The 22,867-nt window shown below is 35.8% G+C and overlaps 1 protein-coding gene across 1 annotated transcript in view; it reads right to left on the reverse strand.

Annotated features, from left to right (window-relative positions):
• The window catches only part of RFX7 (regulatory factor X7), a 150,229-nt gene that overhangs the window by 92,452 nt on the left and 34,910 nt on the right, over positions 1-22,867 (reverse strand). The window contains exon 2 of the mRNA XM_067747679.1: positions 4,892-4,925. Within this exon, the coding sequence (XP_067603780.1) occupies positions 4,892-4,925 (34 nt within the window). The remainder of the gene's footprint in view (positions 1-4,891; positions 4,926-22,867) is intronic.

Raw genomic sequence — 22,867 nt, forward strand, 5'->3', positions numbered from 1 at the left:
GTGTGGCCAAAAGAAAAAAACAACCAAACATTTAAAGAAGAAATAATATTAATTTTAAATAAATCCCTTCAAAAAATAAAGGAAAAACACTTCCAAACTCATTTCATGAGCCAACATTACCCAGAGAGCAAAAACAAAAAGACATTATAAGAAAACAGCAGATCAAAAGTCCTGATTAACACAGACAATAGTCTTTAAAAAAACAGCAAATCCAATGTAGCAATATATAATAGTATAACACAACATACGGAAATATATGCACCATATGGAGTTTACCAGGGGAATGCAAAGATGGTTGATTTTGGAAAATCCCTCAGTGTAATTCACCTTTTTAACAGAATCATGTAGAAGTACCATGTGATTATTTCAGTAAGTGCAGAAAAATCATTTGATAAAATCCAACATGTATTTTTGATAAAAATCCTCTTAGCAAAATAGGAACAGAAGGGAACATGTTCAACTTGAAAAGAGCATTCATAAAAAAGCTAATGCTAACATCACATTGTAAGGCGAATGAATAAACGGCTTTCTCCTAAGACTGAGAACAGGGAAGTAAATCCAATTCTCACCATTTCTATTCAACATTGAACTGAAGGTCCTAGCTGTGAATAAGGTGAGAAAAATGAATAAGTAGACATTTAGACTGAAATGGAATTAAACTTTTCTTTATTCATGGATAATATGATTGATTTGGTAGAAAATCCAAAAAACTCTACGTCTCATATGAGAATTTAGTAAGTATGCATACTCACAAGGTCAATATAAATATTAGCAACAAAACATTGGATAACAAACACTTTTTTTTTTTTTTTGTGGTACGCGGGCCTGTCACTGTTGTGGCCTCTCCCGCTGCGGAGCACAGGCTCCGGAGGCGTAGGCCCAGCGGCCATGGCTCATGGGCCCAGCTGCTCCGCGGCATGTGGGATCTTCCTGGACCGGGGCACGAACCCGTGTCCCCTGCATCGGCAGGCGGACTCTCAACCACTGCGCCACCAGAGAAGCCCACAAACACTTTTTAATGCCGTTTGTGATAACATCCAAAATCTTAAAATATCTAGGAATAATTTAAGCAAAACACATACAAGATCTATACACAGAAAACTAGAAAACACTGCTGAGAGAAATTATAGAAGAATCCACTAATATGGAGATATACTATGCTTATGGATTAGAAAACTTGTCATTAGGATGTCCACTGGCCCCAAATCTATCAATAAATTCACTGTAATCACAAACAAATCCCAGTAGACTTTTTTGTTGAAAGAAATTGACAAGGTTATTCTGAAATTTGTATGGAAATGCCAAAACCAATTTGAATTATCACACTACCTGATGTCAAGACTTTTGACAAAGCTACTGTAAACAAGACAGTGTGGTGATGTCATAAAGAAAGAGATAGCAATTGATGGAAAAAAGAGACTCTAGCCAAAGACCCACGCATAATGGTTTTTGATATAGGAAGTGATTGGGGAAGGGTAGACTTTTCAATAAGTGATGCTGGAACAACTGGATATCTATCCATACGGTAAAAAATAAACACTGAAGTTCACCTTATACCAAACAGAAAATTTAAATCAAAATGGTTCACAGACCTAACAGAAAAAGCTAAAACTATAAAACTTCTTGAAGAAAACATGATAAAATCTATGTGAGAAAGCTGAGCTATCTAGAACAAATGAAATGAATAGCCAGCAAATCCTTCCCTCAAAATAACTCTAAAATGATGAAAAATTGTCAAAAAGAATGATTTTAGGGCTTTGGAAACTGATGAAAGGCAACAAACTGAGAAGTCTTTGGTCATTAAAAACTGCTGAACTTCAGGTATTAACTGCGAGAGTCTGTTTTACTCTTGCTTGGGGCTTCTCCCATGACCTATCCCACATGGATGAGGCTGACTGTGTGTAAACATAAAAAGGAAACCATGATGAAAAGGAATGAAATAATAGGGAATCTTAATAAAAATAGAGAAACTAGAACACAGGGAAAAATAATCAGAAAAAAAGAAACAAAGCCCCAGAGACTAGAGTGATAAAATCAATAATTTCAACAGCAGTGTAATGGCAGCTTTCTATGGAGAGGGGAATCCAAGGGACAGAAAAAGTATTTGAAGAAATAATGGCTGAAAACTTCCCAAATCAAATCAATCTACAGATGCAAACTCAGCAAACCCAAAGTAGGATAAACACAAAGTGATCCACACCTACATATATAGTCACACTGTTGAAAGCAAGAGTAGGTGGGTGAGTGAACAAACAGTGAATGAATTTATGAATGAATCTTGATAGCAATAAGAGAAAAATAACTCATCATGTACCATAAAACAACATGATTAATGACTGACTTCTCATCAGAAACAATGAAGGCCAAAGGAGGAAAACTATCCTTCAAAACTGAAAGTAAAATAAAGACATTCACAGATAAATACTGATCAAGAGAATTCATTATGAGCAAACCTGCCTTGTAAGAAATACTAAAGGAAATCCTTTAGACCAAAGGAAATTATCCTTAATTCCTCTTTGTTTCTCCCTTCACATTCAATACGTCAGCAAGCAAGGCCTACTGGCTTTATATCGAAAATATGCCTTGAATTCATCTATTTTTTCCCCATCTTCCACTGTCATCATCCGAGCAAGAGTCTTATCACTTGGACTTTTCCAATAGCCTAACTGGCTTTCCTGCTCCTACTCTCATCCCCCTACAAGCCCATTTTCCAACAACAGCTAAGGTATTAAAAAACAAAAAAACAAACAAAAAAGCTAGATCATACTATTTTCTTACTTAAAACCTTTTAATTGGCTTTCCACTGACTTAGAAGAAAATACATACTATTTGCCATAGCTAAATAAGCCCTATCTAGACTTTTCTCCTATCATCCTCTCCTCCTTTCATAAGTTCCAGCATACTGGGTTCTTTGTATTCTTCAAACATCCCAGACTCATTTCTGCTTCAGAATTTTTGTACTTTCTGTTCCCTCTGCCTAGTATGTGTCACTGGCAGATCTTCACACAAGACTGGCTTCCTATTATTCAGGTCTTCTCTCAAATGTCATTTCCTCAGAGACTTTTCCTAATCACCCAATCTGAGGTTATCCTACCCACCATCAGTTGTCTCCTGTTGCCTTTAAAAATTCTGTAATAGTATTTATGGTTACCTGAAGTTATAATGTTTACTTATTTTACCATTCATTTAATGTCTACTTCACTCAATAAAATGTAAGATTCATGAAGACAGAGAGCTTACTATCTTGTTCATCAAATACATATAAGTTTAAAACTTATGCTAAAATATAAACACTTCTGAACTCTTGAAAGATTAAAAAAAACCTTTTTGTTCTTATTTAGTATTTTATAAATGCCATATTTAATAAATTATAGTAGTCTTCTGTCTCAATTTTCTCAATGAAAAGAAAAAATTGAATAATTCTCCAACATTATCTCAGATACTGAAAAAAAAAAAAAGGGCAGGAGGTCTTAGATAGCAACTGTATCTGTCTTGTTTACCACTGTATTCTGACACCCAGACAGGGTCTAGCACAGAGTAATTATGCAATAGTTACTGAGTGATAGATATAAACAATGAGACTCCAGAGATGGGAGATTCAGAAAATGCTCTGGGGGTTGGGGGTAAGGTCACCCAATCCATCCCCAATCACCACCTCCCTAGATCTTAAGAGCACTATTAAATCTATTTCAACAGACTGAATTTCTTGAGGGCAAGGCAACATGTCCTTTTAATGTTGTATCCCTTATACCTAGCATGCGCTCAATAATTATTTTTTGAAGTAAATGCAAGAGCATCAGTTTCTTCATTTGTAAAAGGGAAGTAACAAGATTATCTGCTTCAGAGGGTTACTGTGGGAAAAAAAAAGATAATAAAGGTAAGTGAAAAAAAGGGGAAAACATCCCCACAAAGTCCTCTTTCTTAACTATTAGGTTAGAAAGGCATAGGAGAACTGATCAAGTTACCTGTTCTCCTATGAAGTACTGTTATCTACTCACCTACCTAGAAACTAACAATAATATCATAAGCTAATAAGATCCCATACTGTTTCAGCACCAGACACTACAGACACTTACTCCCTAACAAAAAAATGTTAGCTTATAGTGAAGACCTGAACCTGAATAAGAAAGTTCTTATATCACAAATATAGAAAGAGGACTAACTACAGTGACATTTTGGGGAATCTAACAGTGCAGAATCAGTGAATATTCTAGAGCCTAGGGAACATTCCATTAATATACACTTCCATGAAAGAAGTCAGTACTATTCCAGTAGTCTCAGTAGCTGCATACTTCTTCCCTCATATGTTTAAGAGAAGATCTACGGAACTAAAAACACAATCTAAATTTAAACTATTTTTGTGGCTTTAACGCCTGAAGGCCAGCAATCCAAACATAAAAAGTATATTATAGCAACAAAAACCAACCCATAAAGTATTTTAAAAAGCTATCATTTAAACAAGTTCTTATAGTCTGCAAGTCAAACCTGAATGTAAACTATTATTGTGGCTTTAATTCCTGAAGTCTAGCAACGCAAATACAAAAAATACACTATCACAACAAAACTTAACCCATCAAACATCTTGAATTTTTTCTTTAACAAATCCTTTAAGAGTTATTAGAAAAGAAAAATAAACATTCACTTTATTAAATGCTGAAGTGATCTTTAGTAAAAGCCAGTAAGTTTCAAAAACATGCAATTATCACTGATGAGATATAGGAAAGTATCTAGACAGCACATAGCCAGTTCACCCCTAGGGTTGTAATTAAATGTCAAATTTTATTCACTTAAATTGAGTTTTACTTAAAATAAATACTTACTCAAAAATGTATTTTATATAGTGGGAAAAGCCTTATAACAAAAGAACTTTAAGGTTAGTTATTTTACTTACCAAAATGCAGTCCACTTTAGATTGTATAGTTTTGCTAAAAGAAAAAGAAAGTTAAGTTAATAAGACTGATAAATTTATTAAATGTTCAAAGCATTTTCAAACAGACATGGTAATTCGTTATCTGTACTATGAAAAAAATAAGCAAAAGTTCTTAAGATTAGGCATCATACCCTAAAACTGCATGTTTCACAAAGCAAAACAAGTCTGCTTCCCACTCATTGTACTAAATTCAATCCTAAAGCATGATCAGAATATTTTCTGAGTTCACTGCTACAGTCACCCTATTGCTGATATGTTCTATCTTTGTAAAAGATGTTTTTGAACAAAGTTTGTTTCTAGTGATACATAAAAGTGCAGATGTATTATTACACATAGAAATAGAACACAGGGTTTACAATGAATTATGATTTTTATTCTATGCCTGCCACTCTGGACAATGATTTGTTTAGCACTTAAAAGCCATAATGGTGTAACATTATCTGTATTTCTAAAGACTTATTACAAAGTAGATTCTCTCGAGGACTTCCCTGGCAGTCCAGTGGTTAAGACTCCTTGTTTCCACTGCAGGGGACGCGGGTTCCATCCCTGGTTGCGGAACTAAGAGCCTGCATGCCGCATGGCACAGCCAAAAAAAAAAAAAAAGTAGATTCTCTTCCCCTCCTCTCTTTCTCCCCCTCTCTCATGCACACACACACACACACACACACACACACACAGAATCCATAGACATAAAAGTAATAATAAAGATTAGCTAATATGGTAATAAGTTGGAGAGAAAGACTGTATTTAGAAATAACACAAAAAGCCACTATATAAAAATTTAACTGAACTATTGAATATAAGTGAACAATTAATATATAATATAAATGAAGCTGGTATAAAATAACTGAACTATAATTTGGATTTTAAAATATCAAAGTGCAAATGCAATGAAATCATGCAAAAGTTCAAAGACAGTTTATATACTATCTTGAATAGATGTTACAAACCAAATTATTTTCCATAAAAGGTTCTAGAGCCAAATAAATGAAAAAAAAAGTGGTTATTTACCTTTGTATATAGCTATACAGTTAATCTATAGAGTAAGTAAAAATAAGTATTTAAATCACAATTCAGTTAATTCAATCAGTAACCTCAAAACTTTACACCTGTACTTGAATTTCAAATTTCATTATTTAAAGAACAAAGTATGACTGGATTAAGCTCAACTGCAAAATTCACAATGACTAAAAGGAAAAAGTCAATGATACCTCTAGGTAAGAGGAACTGAAATCCCCTCCTTACCATCCCACAGAAGATCTTTAGAAGTTTAAAATCTTTGGAGATTGTGTGTATAGCTTCTCACTCATTAGCAGCTAAAGTGTGCTGTTTTTCCCTCTTCTTAATAACTCCCACAGTTTCCCTGAGATAAGAAGGTAATCTACAGATTAAGAATTGATGCTAAAAAGTAATATATCAAAAATACAACCGGGACTTCCCTGGTGGTCCAGTGGTTAAGAATCTGCCTTCCAATGCAGGGCGCTCCGGTTCGATCCCTGGTCGGGGAACTAAGATCTCACATGTCACGGGGCAACTAAGCCCACGTGCAACTACTGAGCCTGCATGCCCCAACTAGATAGAAGCCCGCATGCCACAACTAGAGAAAAGACTGAGCCCACGTGCCACAACTAGAGACAAGTCTGAGTGCTACAACTAGAAAGAAGCCCACACGTTGATCCCGCGTGCGGCAACTAAGACCCGACACAGCCAAAAAAAAAAACCAAAACAACCATTTCTCACCACCTTGGTCTAAACCATTATCATTTCTTTTCAAAACTGTTATAATAACCTTCTATCTGGTCTCCCTGCTTCTATCTTTACACCCCCACCACCTACCTTGTGGGCTATTCTCAACCAAGTAGCCAGAGTGATACCGTCCACCACATTAGTCCTACGCTCCAAGGTCCTTGTCACGGCCAACAAAGCCCTGTATGATCCTGCCCTCTGCTATTTTTCTAATCTCATCTCATATTAGTCTACTCCTCATTCATTCAGCTCCTGCCACGCTGCCCTCCATGCTGCTTCTCAAGGCAGGAGTAGGGCCTTGCACTGGCTTTTTCGGTCAGCATCTAAGAATCTTCTCCCATATAACTTATCTGTTCACTTTCCTCATGACTTTGCTCAATATTATCTTTCACAGACACTTCTTCCCTGACTACTTCCTCATGTAAAATACTCTCCATCACGCTCTAGCCCTCTTATCCTGTTTTAAATTTCATTACTGCACTTACCACCATTTAATATTTTTATTAATTTATTTGTTTACTGGCTATCTTCCTTGTCTAGAATTTAAACTCTATGACAGCAGGATTCATCTGTTTTGCTCACTGCTGTATTACCATTTGGCATATGTTAGATGTTCAATAAAATCTGTTGAATAAATGAATGACTTTAGTCCCCCATATAAAGACAACTCTTTGGGACCACTTAAGAAAGCGTTTTCAGAGAAATTAATATGAACTTGAAAATGTGATTATTTTAAAAACAATAGATCTAAATATATTCCCCTTCTACGAGAAACTGACTGCTCTACAGGATATGTAAAGAGGATGACTGTGACTTCCTATCACAAACAAACAAGTTGGTAAATCTCTGAAAAGAATATGTAAAAGACGGCCTTTTAAAGAATAAACTTATAAAGTAAAATGGGAACACATCTAAATCTAGCCCTTCCTACTTAACACAAACATGATAGAGGGATATAGAAGACATTTAAGTCCCCTTTGTTCTTCTGTCCAGTCTCACACCCTCCCCTACCTTCCCAAACACAACCATCATTAATCTGATGTATAACCTTCCCAGGTGGTATTTCAATACCTGTATTAGATCTACAAGCAACATACACTATTGCTCCACGAAGCTTTTAAGTGTTTATATAAATGCCATTACATTGTACATATTCTGCAAATGTCCTTTTCACTCAACCCTGTTTTTGAGATCTTTCCATGTTGACACACTTAGATGAAGTCCATTTATTTCAACTGCTCAAAGTATTCCATTGAATGAATGTATCAAATTTATTCATCCATTCCTCTATTGAAAGCCAATTATGTACTTTTCAGTTTTTCTACAAACAATGCTGCAATAATGTCTTTGCACATGTCTCCTGGTATACACAATCAAAAATTTCTCAGTTATAAGTCTAAAAGTTGATTTTCTAGGATTCATGGATGTATCTTTTCAGTTTTATTATGTATTACAGAATTCCTTTCGCAAGCACTTGTATACATTCATACTTCCATCAGCAGTATATGTAGTCCCTATTTTCCTGTCAACTTCCACAAAAAAAAAATGTATATACATATGCCATTTATATATGATACATATATTATGCTGACATATATTAAAAACTTACTATTCTAATGGGTATGAAAAACTCTTTGCCATTATCCCAATTACTAGCATTGTTGTATACCTTTTCACCTGCTTTTTGACCACATGGGTTCTCCTCCATAGACTGTTGGTTCTTGGCTTTTGCCCATTTTTAAGTGGAGTTGATGATTTCTAACTAAATTGTAGTCGTTCTTAATATACTCTGGATACTAATCTTTTGCTTGTTACATATACTTAAGTTTGTTAGTGGTACATTTTAATAACTTACTAAAGTTTAAATTTTTGACTTAGTAAAATTTATTAATTTTTTTCCTTTATGACCTGTGTTTTTTGTCATAAGAAATCCTATCTAGCTAAGGTTTTAAAGACATTCTATATTTCATTCTAAAATTTCTGAAGGTAGCTTTTTTGTTTTTGATCTTTATTTTAATCAATTTATTCTTGTTTGGTATCTGGCAAACCACTTGTTCTCTATTTTATTATGTCAAGTTTACATATATGTTTGAATCTGTTTCCAGCTTTTTTTCAGTTTTATTATTAATCTACTTGTCTATACTTAAGCCAACACCACACTTTGAATTTGTATGACACTCCTTAACCATTTTCGGAACAGCCTTGAGAATTCTTGGACCTCTAATTTCCAGGTGAGCTTTTTGTTTTTCCAACTCAACAAAAGTCCTAAGAGTTTTATTGAACTGCACTGATGTTGTAGATTGAACTGGGGGAGTTGACTGATAATTTGAATTTATTCTTGTCTGTTCTTTAAGAATGTCATGTAATTTTCTCTATATCTTTTGTTACAGAGTACTAGGTAGCTTGTAGATGGTATTGTAAACTGTATCTCTTTTTTCTTAATATGTTTTCTAATTGGCTTTTGCTAATGTGCATGCTGATGTGCAGAAAAACTATTGGTATTCTATGCTGACCTTATATCCAGCAGCCTTCCTGAACTCTTATCTGTTCTAATAGTATGTAGATTCTCTTGTTGATAATAATTTCACTTACAATTAATGAAAATATTTTTTTTCCTTTCCAATCTTTAGGCCTCCCCCCACCCCCACACCCCGCTTCTTATCTAATTACTTTGGCTAAAATCTCTCATCTAAAGGTGAAGAGTAGCAGTGATAGCAGACATCCTTGTTTCCAAATTTTGTTTCAAAAATTTAACATAATGTATCGTAATATTCCATTTACTGGAAGTTTTACAATTTCCTAAAATATTCTTTGAATAATGGATGCTTTGACTGCACTAAAATAAAATAATGCTTCAATATTGTAATGTTCTGCTTTGAAATGACAAGCTAACTTATATCAGAGTAACCTTCCCACCCTTAACAATTATATACTGTGGATAAAATATAAAAACAAACATTAAAATATAAAAACAAACAAGACCAAAAACAGGTGGCAACTGGAGGGAAGTCATCCTTAAAAGAAGGAACTGCACCAGGTAGGAGCTGTATTTATAGGGCTGTTGCCTGATAGCACTCATCTGCCCACACAGCAACAATCACTCAGGACGGAAGCAGAAATCTGCCTTCTTGCTAGCTGAGGAGCCACAGGACAAAGTCTAGGGCTGCCAGAGCCACTGTAAAATAAAGATGAATCCCAGAAAGGAAAATGTCACAAAATTTCTGTATAAACTATGCCCAAATATTTGGATGACCTTCATTTGGGAAGACTCCAAGGTTACCAGCAAAAAGCAATAGCTGGAAGGTGTAAAGATGTGAGTTGAGACTTTTGTTGTTACTTAACACAAAAGAGATAATGTTAGAGTTTGAATCCAGCCCTGTTAACTGGCAACCAGGATAAAAAAAATTAACACTCATCAGAGAAAAATAACAGAATCCAAAGTCTACAACATATCACTCACAATACCCATTACACAAGCAAAATTTACCAGAACAAAGGAAAAAGAGACCCAGAGTCAAGAAAAAAAAGCAGCTCAAAGAAACCAAATCCTGAATGACCTAGACATCAGAATTAGCAGATGAAGACTTCAAAGCAAGTATTACAAACACATTCAAGTATTTAAAGGAAAATATGGTCATAATAAATGTACACCTGGGAGGAATCTCAGCTGAGAGACGGAACCAAAATGAAAGAACCAAATGGAAATTCTAGAAGTAAAAAGGACAATATCTGAAATGAAAAATTCATTGGATTACCTTAAAGAAGATCAGCTACAGCAGAAAAGGGGACACTAAACCAGTAAATAAATCAATACATTTTACTGATTCTAAAGGAGCAAGAAAAAGATCTTCAAAATAATAAACAGAGCTTCAGAAATTCATAGTACAATATCAAGTGGTCTAATTATGTACCACTGGAGAAGATAATGAGACAGAAAAATATCTGATAATGGCCAGATTTTCCCCAAATTTTGCAAAAAACACAAACTTACATATCCAAAGAAGCTCAGCAAATGACTGGGAAAGAGCATATATGGACTCTGTAATATACTGTAATATATCCATTTTCCCTTTTCAGGAAAGAAGGACTCTGTCCCTCACACCTGCTGGGAGTGCTTCCAGCAGAAAGCCCTCAGCTGTCAGTCCCCTATGGGGATACCTATACTGAAGAAAACTTCACTCCCTAAGGTCATATCTCCTTCCAGGGACAGCCCACATCCAGAGGCTGGTCAACATGGGGGTAATAAAGGCCCAGATCTTTGTCTTAACTTGAACATCTCTGATGGGCCATTGTAGCTTCAGAACTCTGCACTGCAGCTTACCTTTCTCTCTGCTTCCCTCCAATCCATTCCTTTTATAGATGTGAGTATCCTTAATAAAGTGGTTCTTAAAATGTGATTCTTGGACTAGCAACACCTGGGACTAGTTAGAAATGCAAATTTGTAAGTCCCACTTCAGGCCTACTGAATGAGAAAGCAGAAGCCCCATCCATCTGCAAAGACCTTCCTGTCAGCTTTTTGTGCCTCACTCTTAAATTCACTCGGATGGGTGTACAATTGGGAAAAATCTCTAATATGGAAGACAGAACATTCCCCTTATAAAGGGGGCATGAAACCGTCACTTGGAAGGAAGAAGACCATGAAAGAAGGAAAAAAATTTTAATCCTCACAAAGGTAAAAACCAAAAACTGGGTACTATATTACTATATATAAAAAAAAAAGTCACTAAAAAGTGGTGTCTTAGAAATTAAAACTATTGGGCTAAATTTTTCCTGTTTGCCCTTTCAGATCTAATTCCCACCCTCTGCAAAAGGAGGTTGGCCTTTATGCATTGTATCTATATGACTTCCTTCCCTTTTGGTTTCCAGTGGGCTGATATTAGTCACGAGAAGGAGGTGAGAGAGCAAAAGAGAGAGGAGGTATTTACCGCACTTGGCTTTTCTCTCTGACAAGGCAGTAAGTTAGTGGTTGGGGGACTGTGGTTCTTCTTAGCTAGTCTTGTAAGACCTTTTTGACTCATTAAACTATGAGCATTAAAACTTCAATCAAAAATGAACCTTAAATATATAAAATTTAAATTAAAAAATATCAAAGCTATCAAACAAGAAATGAGATTATCTATGAATATATTTGGGATTATAATTATTTTTTCACCATTATTTCAACTCATTAAGTTTAAGAAAACTTCTTCAGCAGCAGGAAAAATATGCACAAAGATACGATCATCGCTCGATAATGAACCACTGATGCACATTTGAACCTGCACTTAAGTGTTCTTCATTTTTATTTTTGAATAAAAATGTATTTTTATTCAAAATGTATTTTGTTAATTTTATCCACAAATAGCTTATGTTCAAATAATATATATTTAACATTAATATTTTTATAAGGTTTTTGACATTTTCTGAATTGTTGATAATTGATAATATTTGATATGCATTAAACTTTTGGTCTCACTTATTTTTTTAAAAATCGTTATTTTGTAAACATTTTAATTAAATAGTATCAACCTGGTATTTTGGTATTAGATAAAAACAAAATATCAGGATGATAATTTTGCTGTGCTATTGTAATTACAAAGTTTATGAAACATGACAATCATTCATCTTCTAAATCTTTTAGTTCAACCTTCGCATATCAAGTCAGATCACCACAATGTTATAAAGTAAAGCTTAATCCTAGACCAATGGAGTAAGAAAAAGGGGAAAACACACCAGCAAGGAGAGCATATAAAAACTTATGGAAGAGGGGTACAGTTTGAGAAAGCATATTTTGTTTTCCCTAAATCAAATTACAGAGTGAAGCTGGGGAAAACTTTCTTACCCAGTAGGACTACACAAAAGAGAGTAAATTGAAGAAGCACATGTTTGAAAAACAAAAACAAATAACTTAATCTAAGCCTACTTTACCTCAAAGAAACACTTCACAAAAATACCCTGTAACATTTCCTTTCTTCAGACTTAAAATATGATACAATAACTAAATTAACAGTCATGGGCCAAACACACATGGTATATAATAAATACACTGTAAGTAAAAGGATGCGTGAAAGAACACTTAGAGACTTCTCTTGCTAAAAACATTTCAGAACCTGCTTCCCCACTTTAAACAAGTTGTTTCTAAACTATTTGTTTAATGCAAATAATATCATTCTAAGAGACTCCCACTCATCTCTTCCAACACCAGTTTGGCCTCCATCCAAAAGTTCAGTACTACTTCTAAATTTATTTGGACTCCCCAAGTTTGAATTCAGACTCACAATTCCTATATTCTTTTTTTTTTTTTTTTTTTTTTTTTTGCGGTACGTGGGCCTCTCACTGTTGTGGCCTCTCCCGTTGTGGAGCACAGGCTCCAGACGCGCAGGCTCAGCAGCCATGGCTCACGGGCCCAGCCGCTCTGCGGCATGTGGGATGTTCCCGGACCGGGGCACGAACCCGTGTCCCCTGCATCGGCAGGCGGACTCTCAACCACTGCGCCACCAGGGAAGCCCAATTCCTATATTCTTGATTCAAAATTCTTGTGTTGCAGAAATAGAGATCTGTGAACACTAGATACAAGACTTCACCCACAGAAAATCTGAGGTAGCAGAGTGCCGTGTAATATATCAACCGTAAGAACCTTTTGCATTCTAGTCTTACCAGGACCAATCAAACTCTTACATTCTTCTCTTGTAAAATACTTCTGTTAAAATATATTAAGACTTCAGATCGTTTTTGTGGATTACAACTCAGCTCACAATCCAACATATAAAACGAATTTTAACCTTACACTTGTCAATAATGAATGTGAAGCATTTACTTTTAGTTTGCTCAAATGAGAACAAATAAAATTTTACATTAAAAAATAACCACAGTAATAGTGGCTAATTCTATAAAGGTTAAAAGGTGTAGCCAGAAAAATATAAAAAATTTTATATTTTTTATAGTGATAAAAAAATCCCACTATCCAGACATTTTGATTCAATTACTTAGAGTGTCATCTTAAATATAACTGGGATCTGTTGGTGAGAATGTGGAGAAATTGGAACGATTATACACTACTGGTGGGAATTTAAGATGGTAGACTTGCTGTGGAAAACAGGTTGGCGTTTCCTCAAAAAGTTAAACACAGAATTACCATAAAATCCAGCAATTCTACTCCTAGGTATATACCCAAAGAAATGAAAACAGCTATGCCAACAAAAACCTGTATATAAGTATTCACAGATGCACTATTCACAAGAGCCAAAAGGTGAAAACAACCCAAATGTCCATCAATGGATGAACGAATAAACAAAATGCAATACAGCCACACAATGGGATTATTTAGCCACAAAAAGGAATTAAGTAATGACATGTGCTAAACATGGATGAATCTTAAAAATTTTGTGCTAAGAGAAGGCAGACACAAAAGGTCACATATTATATGATTTCATATATATAAAATACCCACAATATCTAAGAAGACAGATTGGTGGTTGCCAGGGGCTGAGACGACAGGAGAATGAGAAGTGACTGCTTAATGCATATGGGGCTTCATTTTGGGGTAATGACAAAAATTCTGGACCTAGACAGAGGTGTTGGTTACACAACACTGTGAATGTACTAAATACCAGTGAATTGTACACTTTTTATTTATTTTTAATTTATTTTTGGCTGCGTTGGGCCTTTGTTGCTGCATGCAGGCTTTCTCTAGTTGTGTTGAGCGGGGGCTACTCTTCGTTGTGGTGTGTGGGCTTCTCACTGTGGTGGCTTCTCTTGTTGTGGAGCGAAGGCTCTAGGCGCGGGCTGCAGTAGTTGCAGCATGTGGGCTCAGTAGTTGCAGCACACAGGCTTAGTTGCTCTGCAGCCTGTGGGATCTTCCCAGACTAGGGATCGAACCCATGTCCCCTGCATTGGCAGGAGGATTCTTAACCACTGCGCCACCAGGGAAGTCCCTGAACTGTACACTTCAAATGGTTAATTTTATGTTACGTAAATTTTACCTCAGTGAAAAACAAATAATTGTTATCATAAAACAAAGAAAAATTCATTTTGATGCTACCGGTGACTAATCAAGAAAGTACTGTTTATTTTTATAACCCAAAATGCTTTAAAAATAGTTACTGTTTCACAGTTCTTATCTGCTTTTATGAACCTTCAGGTGATCTGCTTTGAAAGGAAATTAGCCTGTAGACCAACATTTCTCAATGGGCCATTGACATTTATTGGCATCCTTCTTTACAAGTTTGTCCTATACATTACAGGATGTTTTGCATTACTAGATGCTGCCCACTAAGTGTCAAGAGACATTATAACAACCAAAAATGCCCCACCTACTATCATACATACCTAGTTAAGAGCCACTGCTCTAGACTGTAGAGAATAAAGTCATATATATGCTATGTGTTGAGTCACATATGAGATGTTCCCTAACATGCCCAACACAATGCTCCACAAATAAGTCACTTCAAAAGTTCAAACTTCTTCAGGTATGAAAAGTGAACTTCTTGCTTTCTACAAAGGACACGGGAATATCTTGTTTTATTGCATTTTGCTTTTTTGCTCTCCACAAACAATGCATTTTTTATAAATTGAAGGTTGATGAGAAACCCTGCATCAAGCAAATCTACAGGTGCCATTTTTCCAGCAGCATTTGCTCACTTCATGTCTCTTTGTCATATTTTGGTAATTCTTGCAATATTTCAAACTTTTTCATTATTATTATACCTGTTATGGTGAACTGTGATCTTTGATGTCACTATTGTAACTGTTTGGAGGCACCATGAACTGAGCCCATATAAGATGGCAAAATTAATCAATAAATGTTGTGTGAGTTCTGATTGCTCCACTGACCAGCCAATCCCCCATCTCTCACCCTCTCCTCAGGCTTCCCTATTCCCTAAGACACAACAATATTTAAATTAGGCCAATAAATAACCCTACAATGGCCTCTACATGTTTAAGTGAAAGGAAGAGTCATATGTCCCTCACTTAATATCAAAAGCTAAACATGATTAAACTAAGTGAGGAAGACATGTAGAGAGCTGAGACAGGCCCAAAGCTAGGCCTCTTGCACCAGTCAGCCAAGTTGCAAATGCAAAGGAAAGTTCTGGAAGGAAATTAAAAGTGCTACTCTGGTGAACACATGAATGATAGGACAGCAAAACAGCCTTATTGCTGATATGGAGACAGTCTGAATGGTCTGGAAAGAAGATCCAACTAGTCACAACATTCCCTTTGGCCAAAGCCTAATCCAGAGCAAGGCCCTAACTCTCTGCAATTCGATGAAGGAGAAGAAAAGTTTGAAGCTAGCAGAAGTTGGCTCATGAGGTTCCAGGAAAGAAGCCACCTTCATAACATGTAAGTGCAAGGTGAAGCAGCAAATGCTGATGTAGAAGCTGCAGCAAGTTATCCAGAAGATCTAGCTAAGATCAATAATGAAGGTGGCTACACTAAACAACAGATTTTCAGCGTAGACAAAAAAGCTTTATACTGGAAGAAGATGCCATCTAAGACTTTCATAGCTAGAGAGGAGAAGTCAATGCCTGGCTTCAAAGCTTCAAAGGACAGGCTGACTCTCTTGTTAGGGGCTAATGCAGCTGGTGACTTTAAGTTGAAGCCAATGCTCATTTTACCACTAAGAAAATCCTAGGGCCCTTAAGAATTATGCTAAATCTACTCAGCCTAGATGGAATCACGTCTGTTTATAGCACGGTTTATTGAATATCTATGCTCAAAAAAAAAAAAAAAGATACCTTTCGAAATACTACTGCTTATCGATAATATACCTGGTCATCCAAGAGCTCTGATGGAAATGTACAACAAAATTAATGTTGCTTTCACGCCTGCTAACACAACCATTTTGCAGCCCATGATCAGGACTTATTTTGACTTTCATGTCTTATTCTTTAAGAGATACATTTTGTAAGGCTATAGCTGCCACAGACAGTGATTCCTCTGATGAACCTGGGCAAAGTAAATCGAAAACCTTCTGGAAAGGATTTACCACTCTAGATTCCATTCATGATTCGAGTTGGAAGAAGTTGATTCCAACCTTCACGGATGACTTTGAGGGGTTCAAAACATCAGTGGAGGAAGTAAATGCAGAGGTGGTAGAAATAGCAAAAGAGAACCAGCATTAGAAGTGGAGCCTGAAGATGTGATCAAATTGCTGGAATCTCGTGAGAAAACTTGAATGGATGAGGAGTGGCTTCTTATGGATGAGCAAGGAAAGTGGCTTCTTGAGATGGAATCTATTTCTGGTAAAGATGCTGTGAAGATTGTTGAAATAACATCAAAGGATTTATAATATTACATAAACTTAGTTGATAAAGCAGTGGCAGGGTTTGGGAGGACTGACTTCAATTTTTAAAGAAGTTCTACTATAGGTAATATGCTATCAGACAGCACTGCATGCTACAGAGAAATCAGTCTTGGAAGGAAGAGTCAATCGATGTGGCTAACTTTACTGCAATTATAAGAATTGCCACAGCCACCCCAAACTTCAGCAACCACCACCCTGATCAGTCAGCAGCATCGACATCAAGGCAAGACCCTCACCAGCAAAATCATTATGACCCACTGAAAGCTTAGGTGATGGTTAGAATTTTTTAGCAATAAAGTGTTTTTAAATTAAGGTAGGTACATTGCTTTTTTTTTTAGACACAATGCTATTGGACACTTAATGAACTACAGTATATTGTAAACATAACTCTTATATGCACTAGGAAACCAAAAAATCCATGCCACTCACTTTATTCTGATATTCACTTTATTGCAGTGGTCTGGAATCGAATCTGTAATATCTCCAAGGTATGCCTGTATTATAAACGTTTGTTAATTCTATCATAAAATTCATTTTGTTGCTCTGAACATTAAAACTAATTTCAACCAGAATTAACTCTTGTCACTACTCTATAACTTTTGCCTATGATTTAATTACTGATTATATTATTAAAATTAACTTTTCAACTTAGTGACATTATTCCATTCACTAATATTTTCTTTTCTCTTATTATTTTTTAAATTATCAAGTTGCAGGAATATAGCAAAGTTACAAAGAATATTAATAACACTCATGTACCTGCCAACCAGTTTGAACAAATCTGAACATTACGCCTTTGTTCCCTTAAGGAAGAAAACTTTACGGATAAAACTGAAGTTGCTATGGTCCTTTTGCAATTGCATTTCACCATTCCTTTCTCAGTGGTGAGAACTATCCAGAAGTTGCTGTTTACCATTCCCATAAATGTTGAGATTTTTACTACAGATGTTGAGTTTACTCATAAACTATATAAAGCAGTTTTGTTTACTTTATAGACATGGAAGGAAATTATAAATTTATATATATTTTATATATATAATATATAAAATATATATATAATACATATATTATATATAAAATATATATATTATATAAACTTATATATATTTATTATAATTTTGTTAAATTATAAATTAAATTACTTTATAGACATGGAGTTATGATGCATATATCACTCTATCTTTTTTTTTCCTTTTACCTAATAGGCTTTAGAAGTTTATCTGCTTTGATTCATTCTAGTTTATCCATTTTTAACTGTTACATAGTGTGATGGGTTGCACTGTATCTCTCCCACCCCAAAATTCATATGTTGAAGTCCTAACCCTCAGTACCTCAGAATGTGACCTTATTTGGGGATAGGGTCTTTATAGGGGCAATCAAGTCAAAATGTTAATCAGTATTTGAGGGACGTTAATCCAATATGACTGGTGTGTTTATAAAAAAGGGAAAGGTGAACACAGAGAAATACATAGACGGAAGATAATGTGAAGAGACATAAGGGGAGGGCCACCTACAAGCCAAGGAGAATGCCCTGTAAAAGAGGTCCTTCCCTCATACCCCTCAGAAGGAATCAACCCTGCTGAAACCTTGATCTTGGACTTCTAGCCTCCAGAGGTATGAGAAAATTATTTCCTGTTGTTTAAGCTACCTCATCTGTGGTACTTGGTTGTGGCAGCCCTAGCAAAGTAATACATATAGTATCCCATTATTTGAACATACCACTTTTTATTTATACCTTCTCTCACTGAAGGACTTTTATGGTATTTCCAGCTCTATTTTTGAAACACACAATATTGCAACAAACATGTGGCACACAGATCTTACTATACACACTGCCAAGACTTTTCCTCAGATAGACACATACAGAAACATACATAGACAAACCTTGCAGGGGAATTCTGGAATGTTGATCTTCAACTTTCTAATTATTGTTAAACTGCCTTCAAAGTACACTCCATGAACTGTGCATAAGAATGATTTCTCCCTATCCTCTCCAAAATGTGGTAATGACAGACTTTTGCCAATCTCATGTGTGTGAAATATTTTGTTGTTTTAATATGCATTCCCCTATTAGTGAGGCTGAACATCTTTACATGTTTAATGACCATTAATCTTTCAACTGTGAACTACCTACTCATATCCTTTACACATTTTTCTATTTGGTTATTTGCCAATATTATATATATATATTACTTAGAGGAGCCCACTTATACTTTGGATACTAATCCTTTGCCAATTATTTGAATTACATATATCTTCTCCCCAGCTGCACCTTGTTTTTCGTTTTATGGCATTCATTGTTTTACAGAAAGTTTTTATTTTAATATAGTCAAATTTATTAGTATTTTTCTTCATGAGAAGTGTTTTTGGTGTCTTAAGTCTTCCTTTAAAAAATAAAGTCTTCCTTATCATGAGGCCACAGAGGTTTTTTTTTTTTTAATGTTTGCTTTTCACATTTAAGGGGTTAAATCTCCCTGGATTCTGCATGTGATATAAGCTTTTTTTCTTTCATATAGATAACTAAAGGTCCCAGCAGTCCCCCCTTTCCCTTAAAGATAAGGCCTATGTCTTATTAATCTGTTTCTTAAAATCACTTTTCCTGGTGCATATTAGGCAGTTATAAATGTGTGATCAATAAAAGGAGGAATAGAGGGAAGAAAAGGGAAAGAAAGGAAGGCAAGGTAGGGATGGGAGTGTGGGGAAAAGTATTCAGATCATAGTCCTTGGTGCAAACTAAATATCAGACCCATACAAGTCAAAAGGTATTAAAACAGATTCAGAGGTGGTCTGCAGGAAGATGACTTTCCAGAACTCTTGAAAGTTAAAGGCAAAGATATTACTCATGTGTAACTGATACTGACTCTGCTTTTTCTCTCCCAGGATGAGAATATGGCCTTCCTGGTGTTGAATTGGTTCAAAAATCCAGAAAACTGTGATGTTGTAAGCATCACTTGATTGTTACATCACGTCTTTGCAGAATGTTCATCGAAGCCTAAGTATAAAGGGCAAAGATATACCAAGAATTCGATATAATAACTCTAGCTGAATTTTTCCTGTAGGAAAGGTGGCTATATGTACCACAGGAAGCCTAGAGAGATTGGAAAAGCTGTTAAGAGGTAAGCTGTATTTATTACTATTCAGAACAGTCATGTGGCTTCTACATCCTTAACTAAATAATACAGGAACAATCAACAGGTGGGTGAATAGTCTCCTCCCAACCATTCTTAACCTGAAAGTCAAATGGGGGCGGGGGAAAACAGAAAACAAAGAAAAGAATGAGACCTAGAATGACTTTTGTCTCAGTGGCCCTCAACAGAAAAACAGCTCCCTCGAGTAACATTATGGTATCTAGTTCAGTATAGTATAAGAAGTATGTTCCATAAGAGTGAAAGGGAATATTCTTGCTGAAATACTGAACCATGTCTGCATATTGAACCATATATACATCTAACCACCACTATACAGGAAAAAGAGGGGAAGAAAAATATGCTAAATAGCACCATGGGAATGAAACCAGCAAAACCCAGACTGTGGGAAAATCCCGAGAACAAATGATCCAGCTTCTTCAACAAATACAAAAACTACAAGAAAAAATTTAGAAGAACATCTACAGATTAAGAGATTATCAACCAACAGCAGTGTATGGATGCTGATTCAGACAAACTGTAAAGGAAAAAATAAAACAAAATGAGATGTGGAAATTTGAGCACTGACTGTATGCTTGCAAATATTAAGGAATCACTATTTTTTGTGTGTGTTAATCATAGAGCTATATTTATTAACAGATGAAATCATATGATGTTTGAGATTTCCTTCAAAATAATCAATGGAGGGTTATAGATTGGGTTATATAAAAATAAGATTAGCTAGAGACTAGTTGTTGAGGCTGAATAAGGACAGGAGAGTTCACTGCATTTTCTCTCCTCCTGTACACAACTGAAATTTTTCAAAAAAACGTTTAGAAAGTGGGAGTACTTAGTAGCTCCTTTTCGAAAGAAAAGCAAACTGACCATGTAGGTCCTAAAGCTGAGAGAATAGTTTGAGACCTAGAAACCTTCTGATGTTGATAAAACTCTGAAGGACTTAAATTCTATGAGAGGACTATATAGAATACTTAAGATCATCCACTATAACCAATGTCTACTGAGTGATACTGAAAAATCATGTTGGTAGTACAGTCAGCCCTCAGTATCTGCGGGCTAACTGTACTACGCCATTTTGTATTAGGGATCTCAGTGGCGCAGATTTTGGTATCCGAGGGGAGTCCTAGAGCCAATCCTCCAAAGATAATGAGGGATGACTGTATTACAAAGTTTAGACTATAATGACTCATTTTCATAAAAAGTTTCTAATGAGTTATTTTTCCTTTTTTTGCTGTTCTTCCACATACAGGCATCTTTCATTATATGAGCTGGTTGTTCCAAATGCTGACTTTTACCATTAAAATTTGCTCTAAAAGGACTGTAAAAATCTGTACTTTGGGGAGGCAGGGTACTGAACAATACTGGTTGTTCTCTTTAGTCTCAATCTATGCATTTGCCCAATTTTTTTCAATGCAGATTTTCAGGTTGATAATAAAAGTTCAAATAGTCAACAGGATTCAAATGTGCAGTCAAATAAAAGGAAAGCATTTGCTCATAAATATACTTTTTAAAGTTAAAAAGACTCCTTCAAAGAAATTTATGTAGTAAGAAACACCATGATACATGTAGCAGGAAAAAAATATTTTTAAAAAAGATTTATTTATTATTTTTTAATTTATTTTATTTATTTTTGGCTGCGTCGGGTCTCAGTTGCGGCACGCGGGATCTTTCGTTGTGGCGCACGGGCTCTTCTTTGAAGTGCATGGGCTTCTCTCTAGCTGTGGCATGCAGGCTCCAGGGCATGTGGGCTCTGCAGTTGCGGTGCACAGGTTTCAGAGTGCATGCGCTCTGTAGTTTGCAGCGTGCAGGCTCTCCAGTTGAGGCGCCCGAGCTCAGTAGTTGTGGTACGTGCTGGCTTAGTTGCCCCGCGGCATGTGGGATCTTAGTTCCCTGACCAGGGATTGAACCCACGTCCTCTGCATTGTAAGGCAGATTCTTTACCATTGGACCACCAAGGAAGTCCCAATACTGTGGTTTTTGAAAGAAGGAACTCCAATTTTGCCACTACCAGCGATATGCTTCTTACTTAGATGAACAGTTTTTTCTTGAGGAATGATACCTCCAAAATTTTTTGTGAAGATTAAACAAGATGATTTATATAAAAGCCATACTGCAACAACAAGCAAGTAATGGATTGCTAATAAATGTTAAATGAAACTAAATAGTCAAATCCTTTTTCATTTATAGTAAGGAAACTAAGGATCAAAAAGATTAAATGGCTTGTGCAAGGTCACTCATTGATTTTTTTTTAACATCTTTATTGGAGTATAATTGCTTTAGAATGGTGTGCTAGTTTCTGCTTTATAACAAAGTTAATCAGCTATCCATATACATATATCTCCATATCTCTTCCCTCTTGTGTCTCCCTCCCTCCCACCCTCTCTATCCCACCCCTCTAGGTGGTCACAAAGCACCAAATGGATCTCCCTGTGCTATGTGGCTGCTTCCCACCAGCTATCTATTTTACATTTGGTAGTCACACACTGCCCCATTATCCAGTAAAAAATACTAACTGATAATAATGCCTCTATTTTACACTGATATTTTAATTAAGAAGAAAAACTGTGCCCTAGTCTCATCACTTGGGAACTTACTTCTCCAAAAAACATTAGGTATTGCCGGTAAGTGGGCTGGATGAAGGCTTTGACTAGCTCCCAAGCCATATCCTCTTCGCTGGGCTTCAATGCCCTCTAGTGCTGATCTGCAGAGGCAGCCTCAGGTTCCAAACAGAACAGGTTAACAGTGCCCATAAAAATAACGAAGTGA

The sequence above is a fragment of the Pseudorca crassidens genome, chromosome 1 (genome assembly GCF_039906515.1).
Source record: "Pseudorca crassidens isolate mPseCra1 chromosome 1, mPseCra1.hap1, whole genome shotgun sequence".
Taxonomy (NCBI): Eukaryota; Metazoa; Chordata; class Mammalia; order Artiodactyla; family Delphinidae; genus Pseudorca; species Pseudorca crassidens.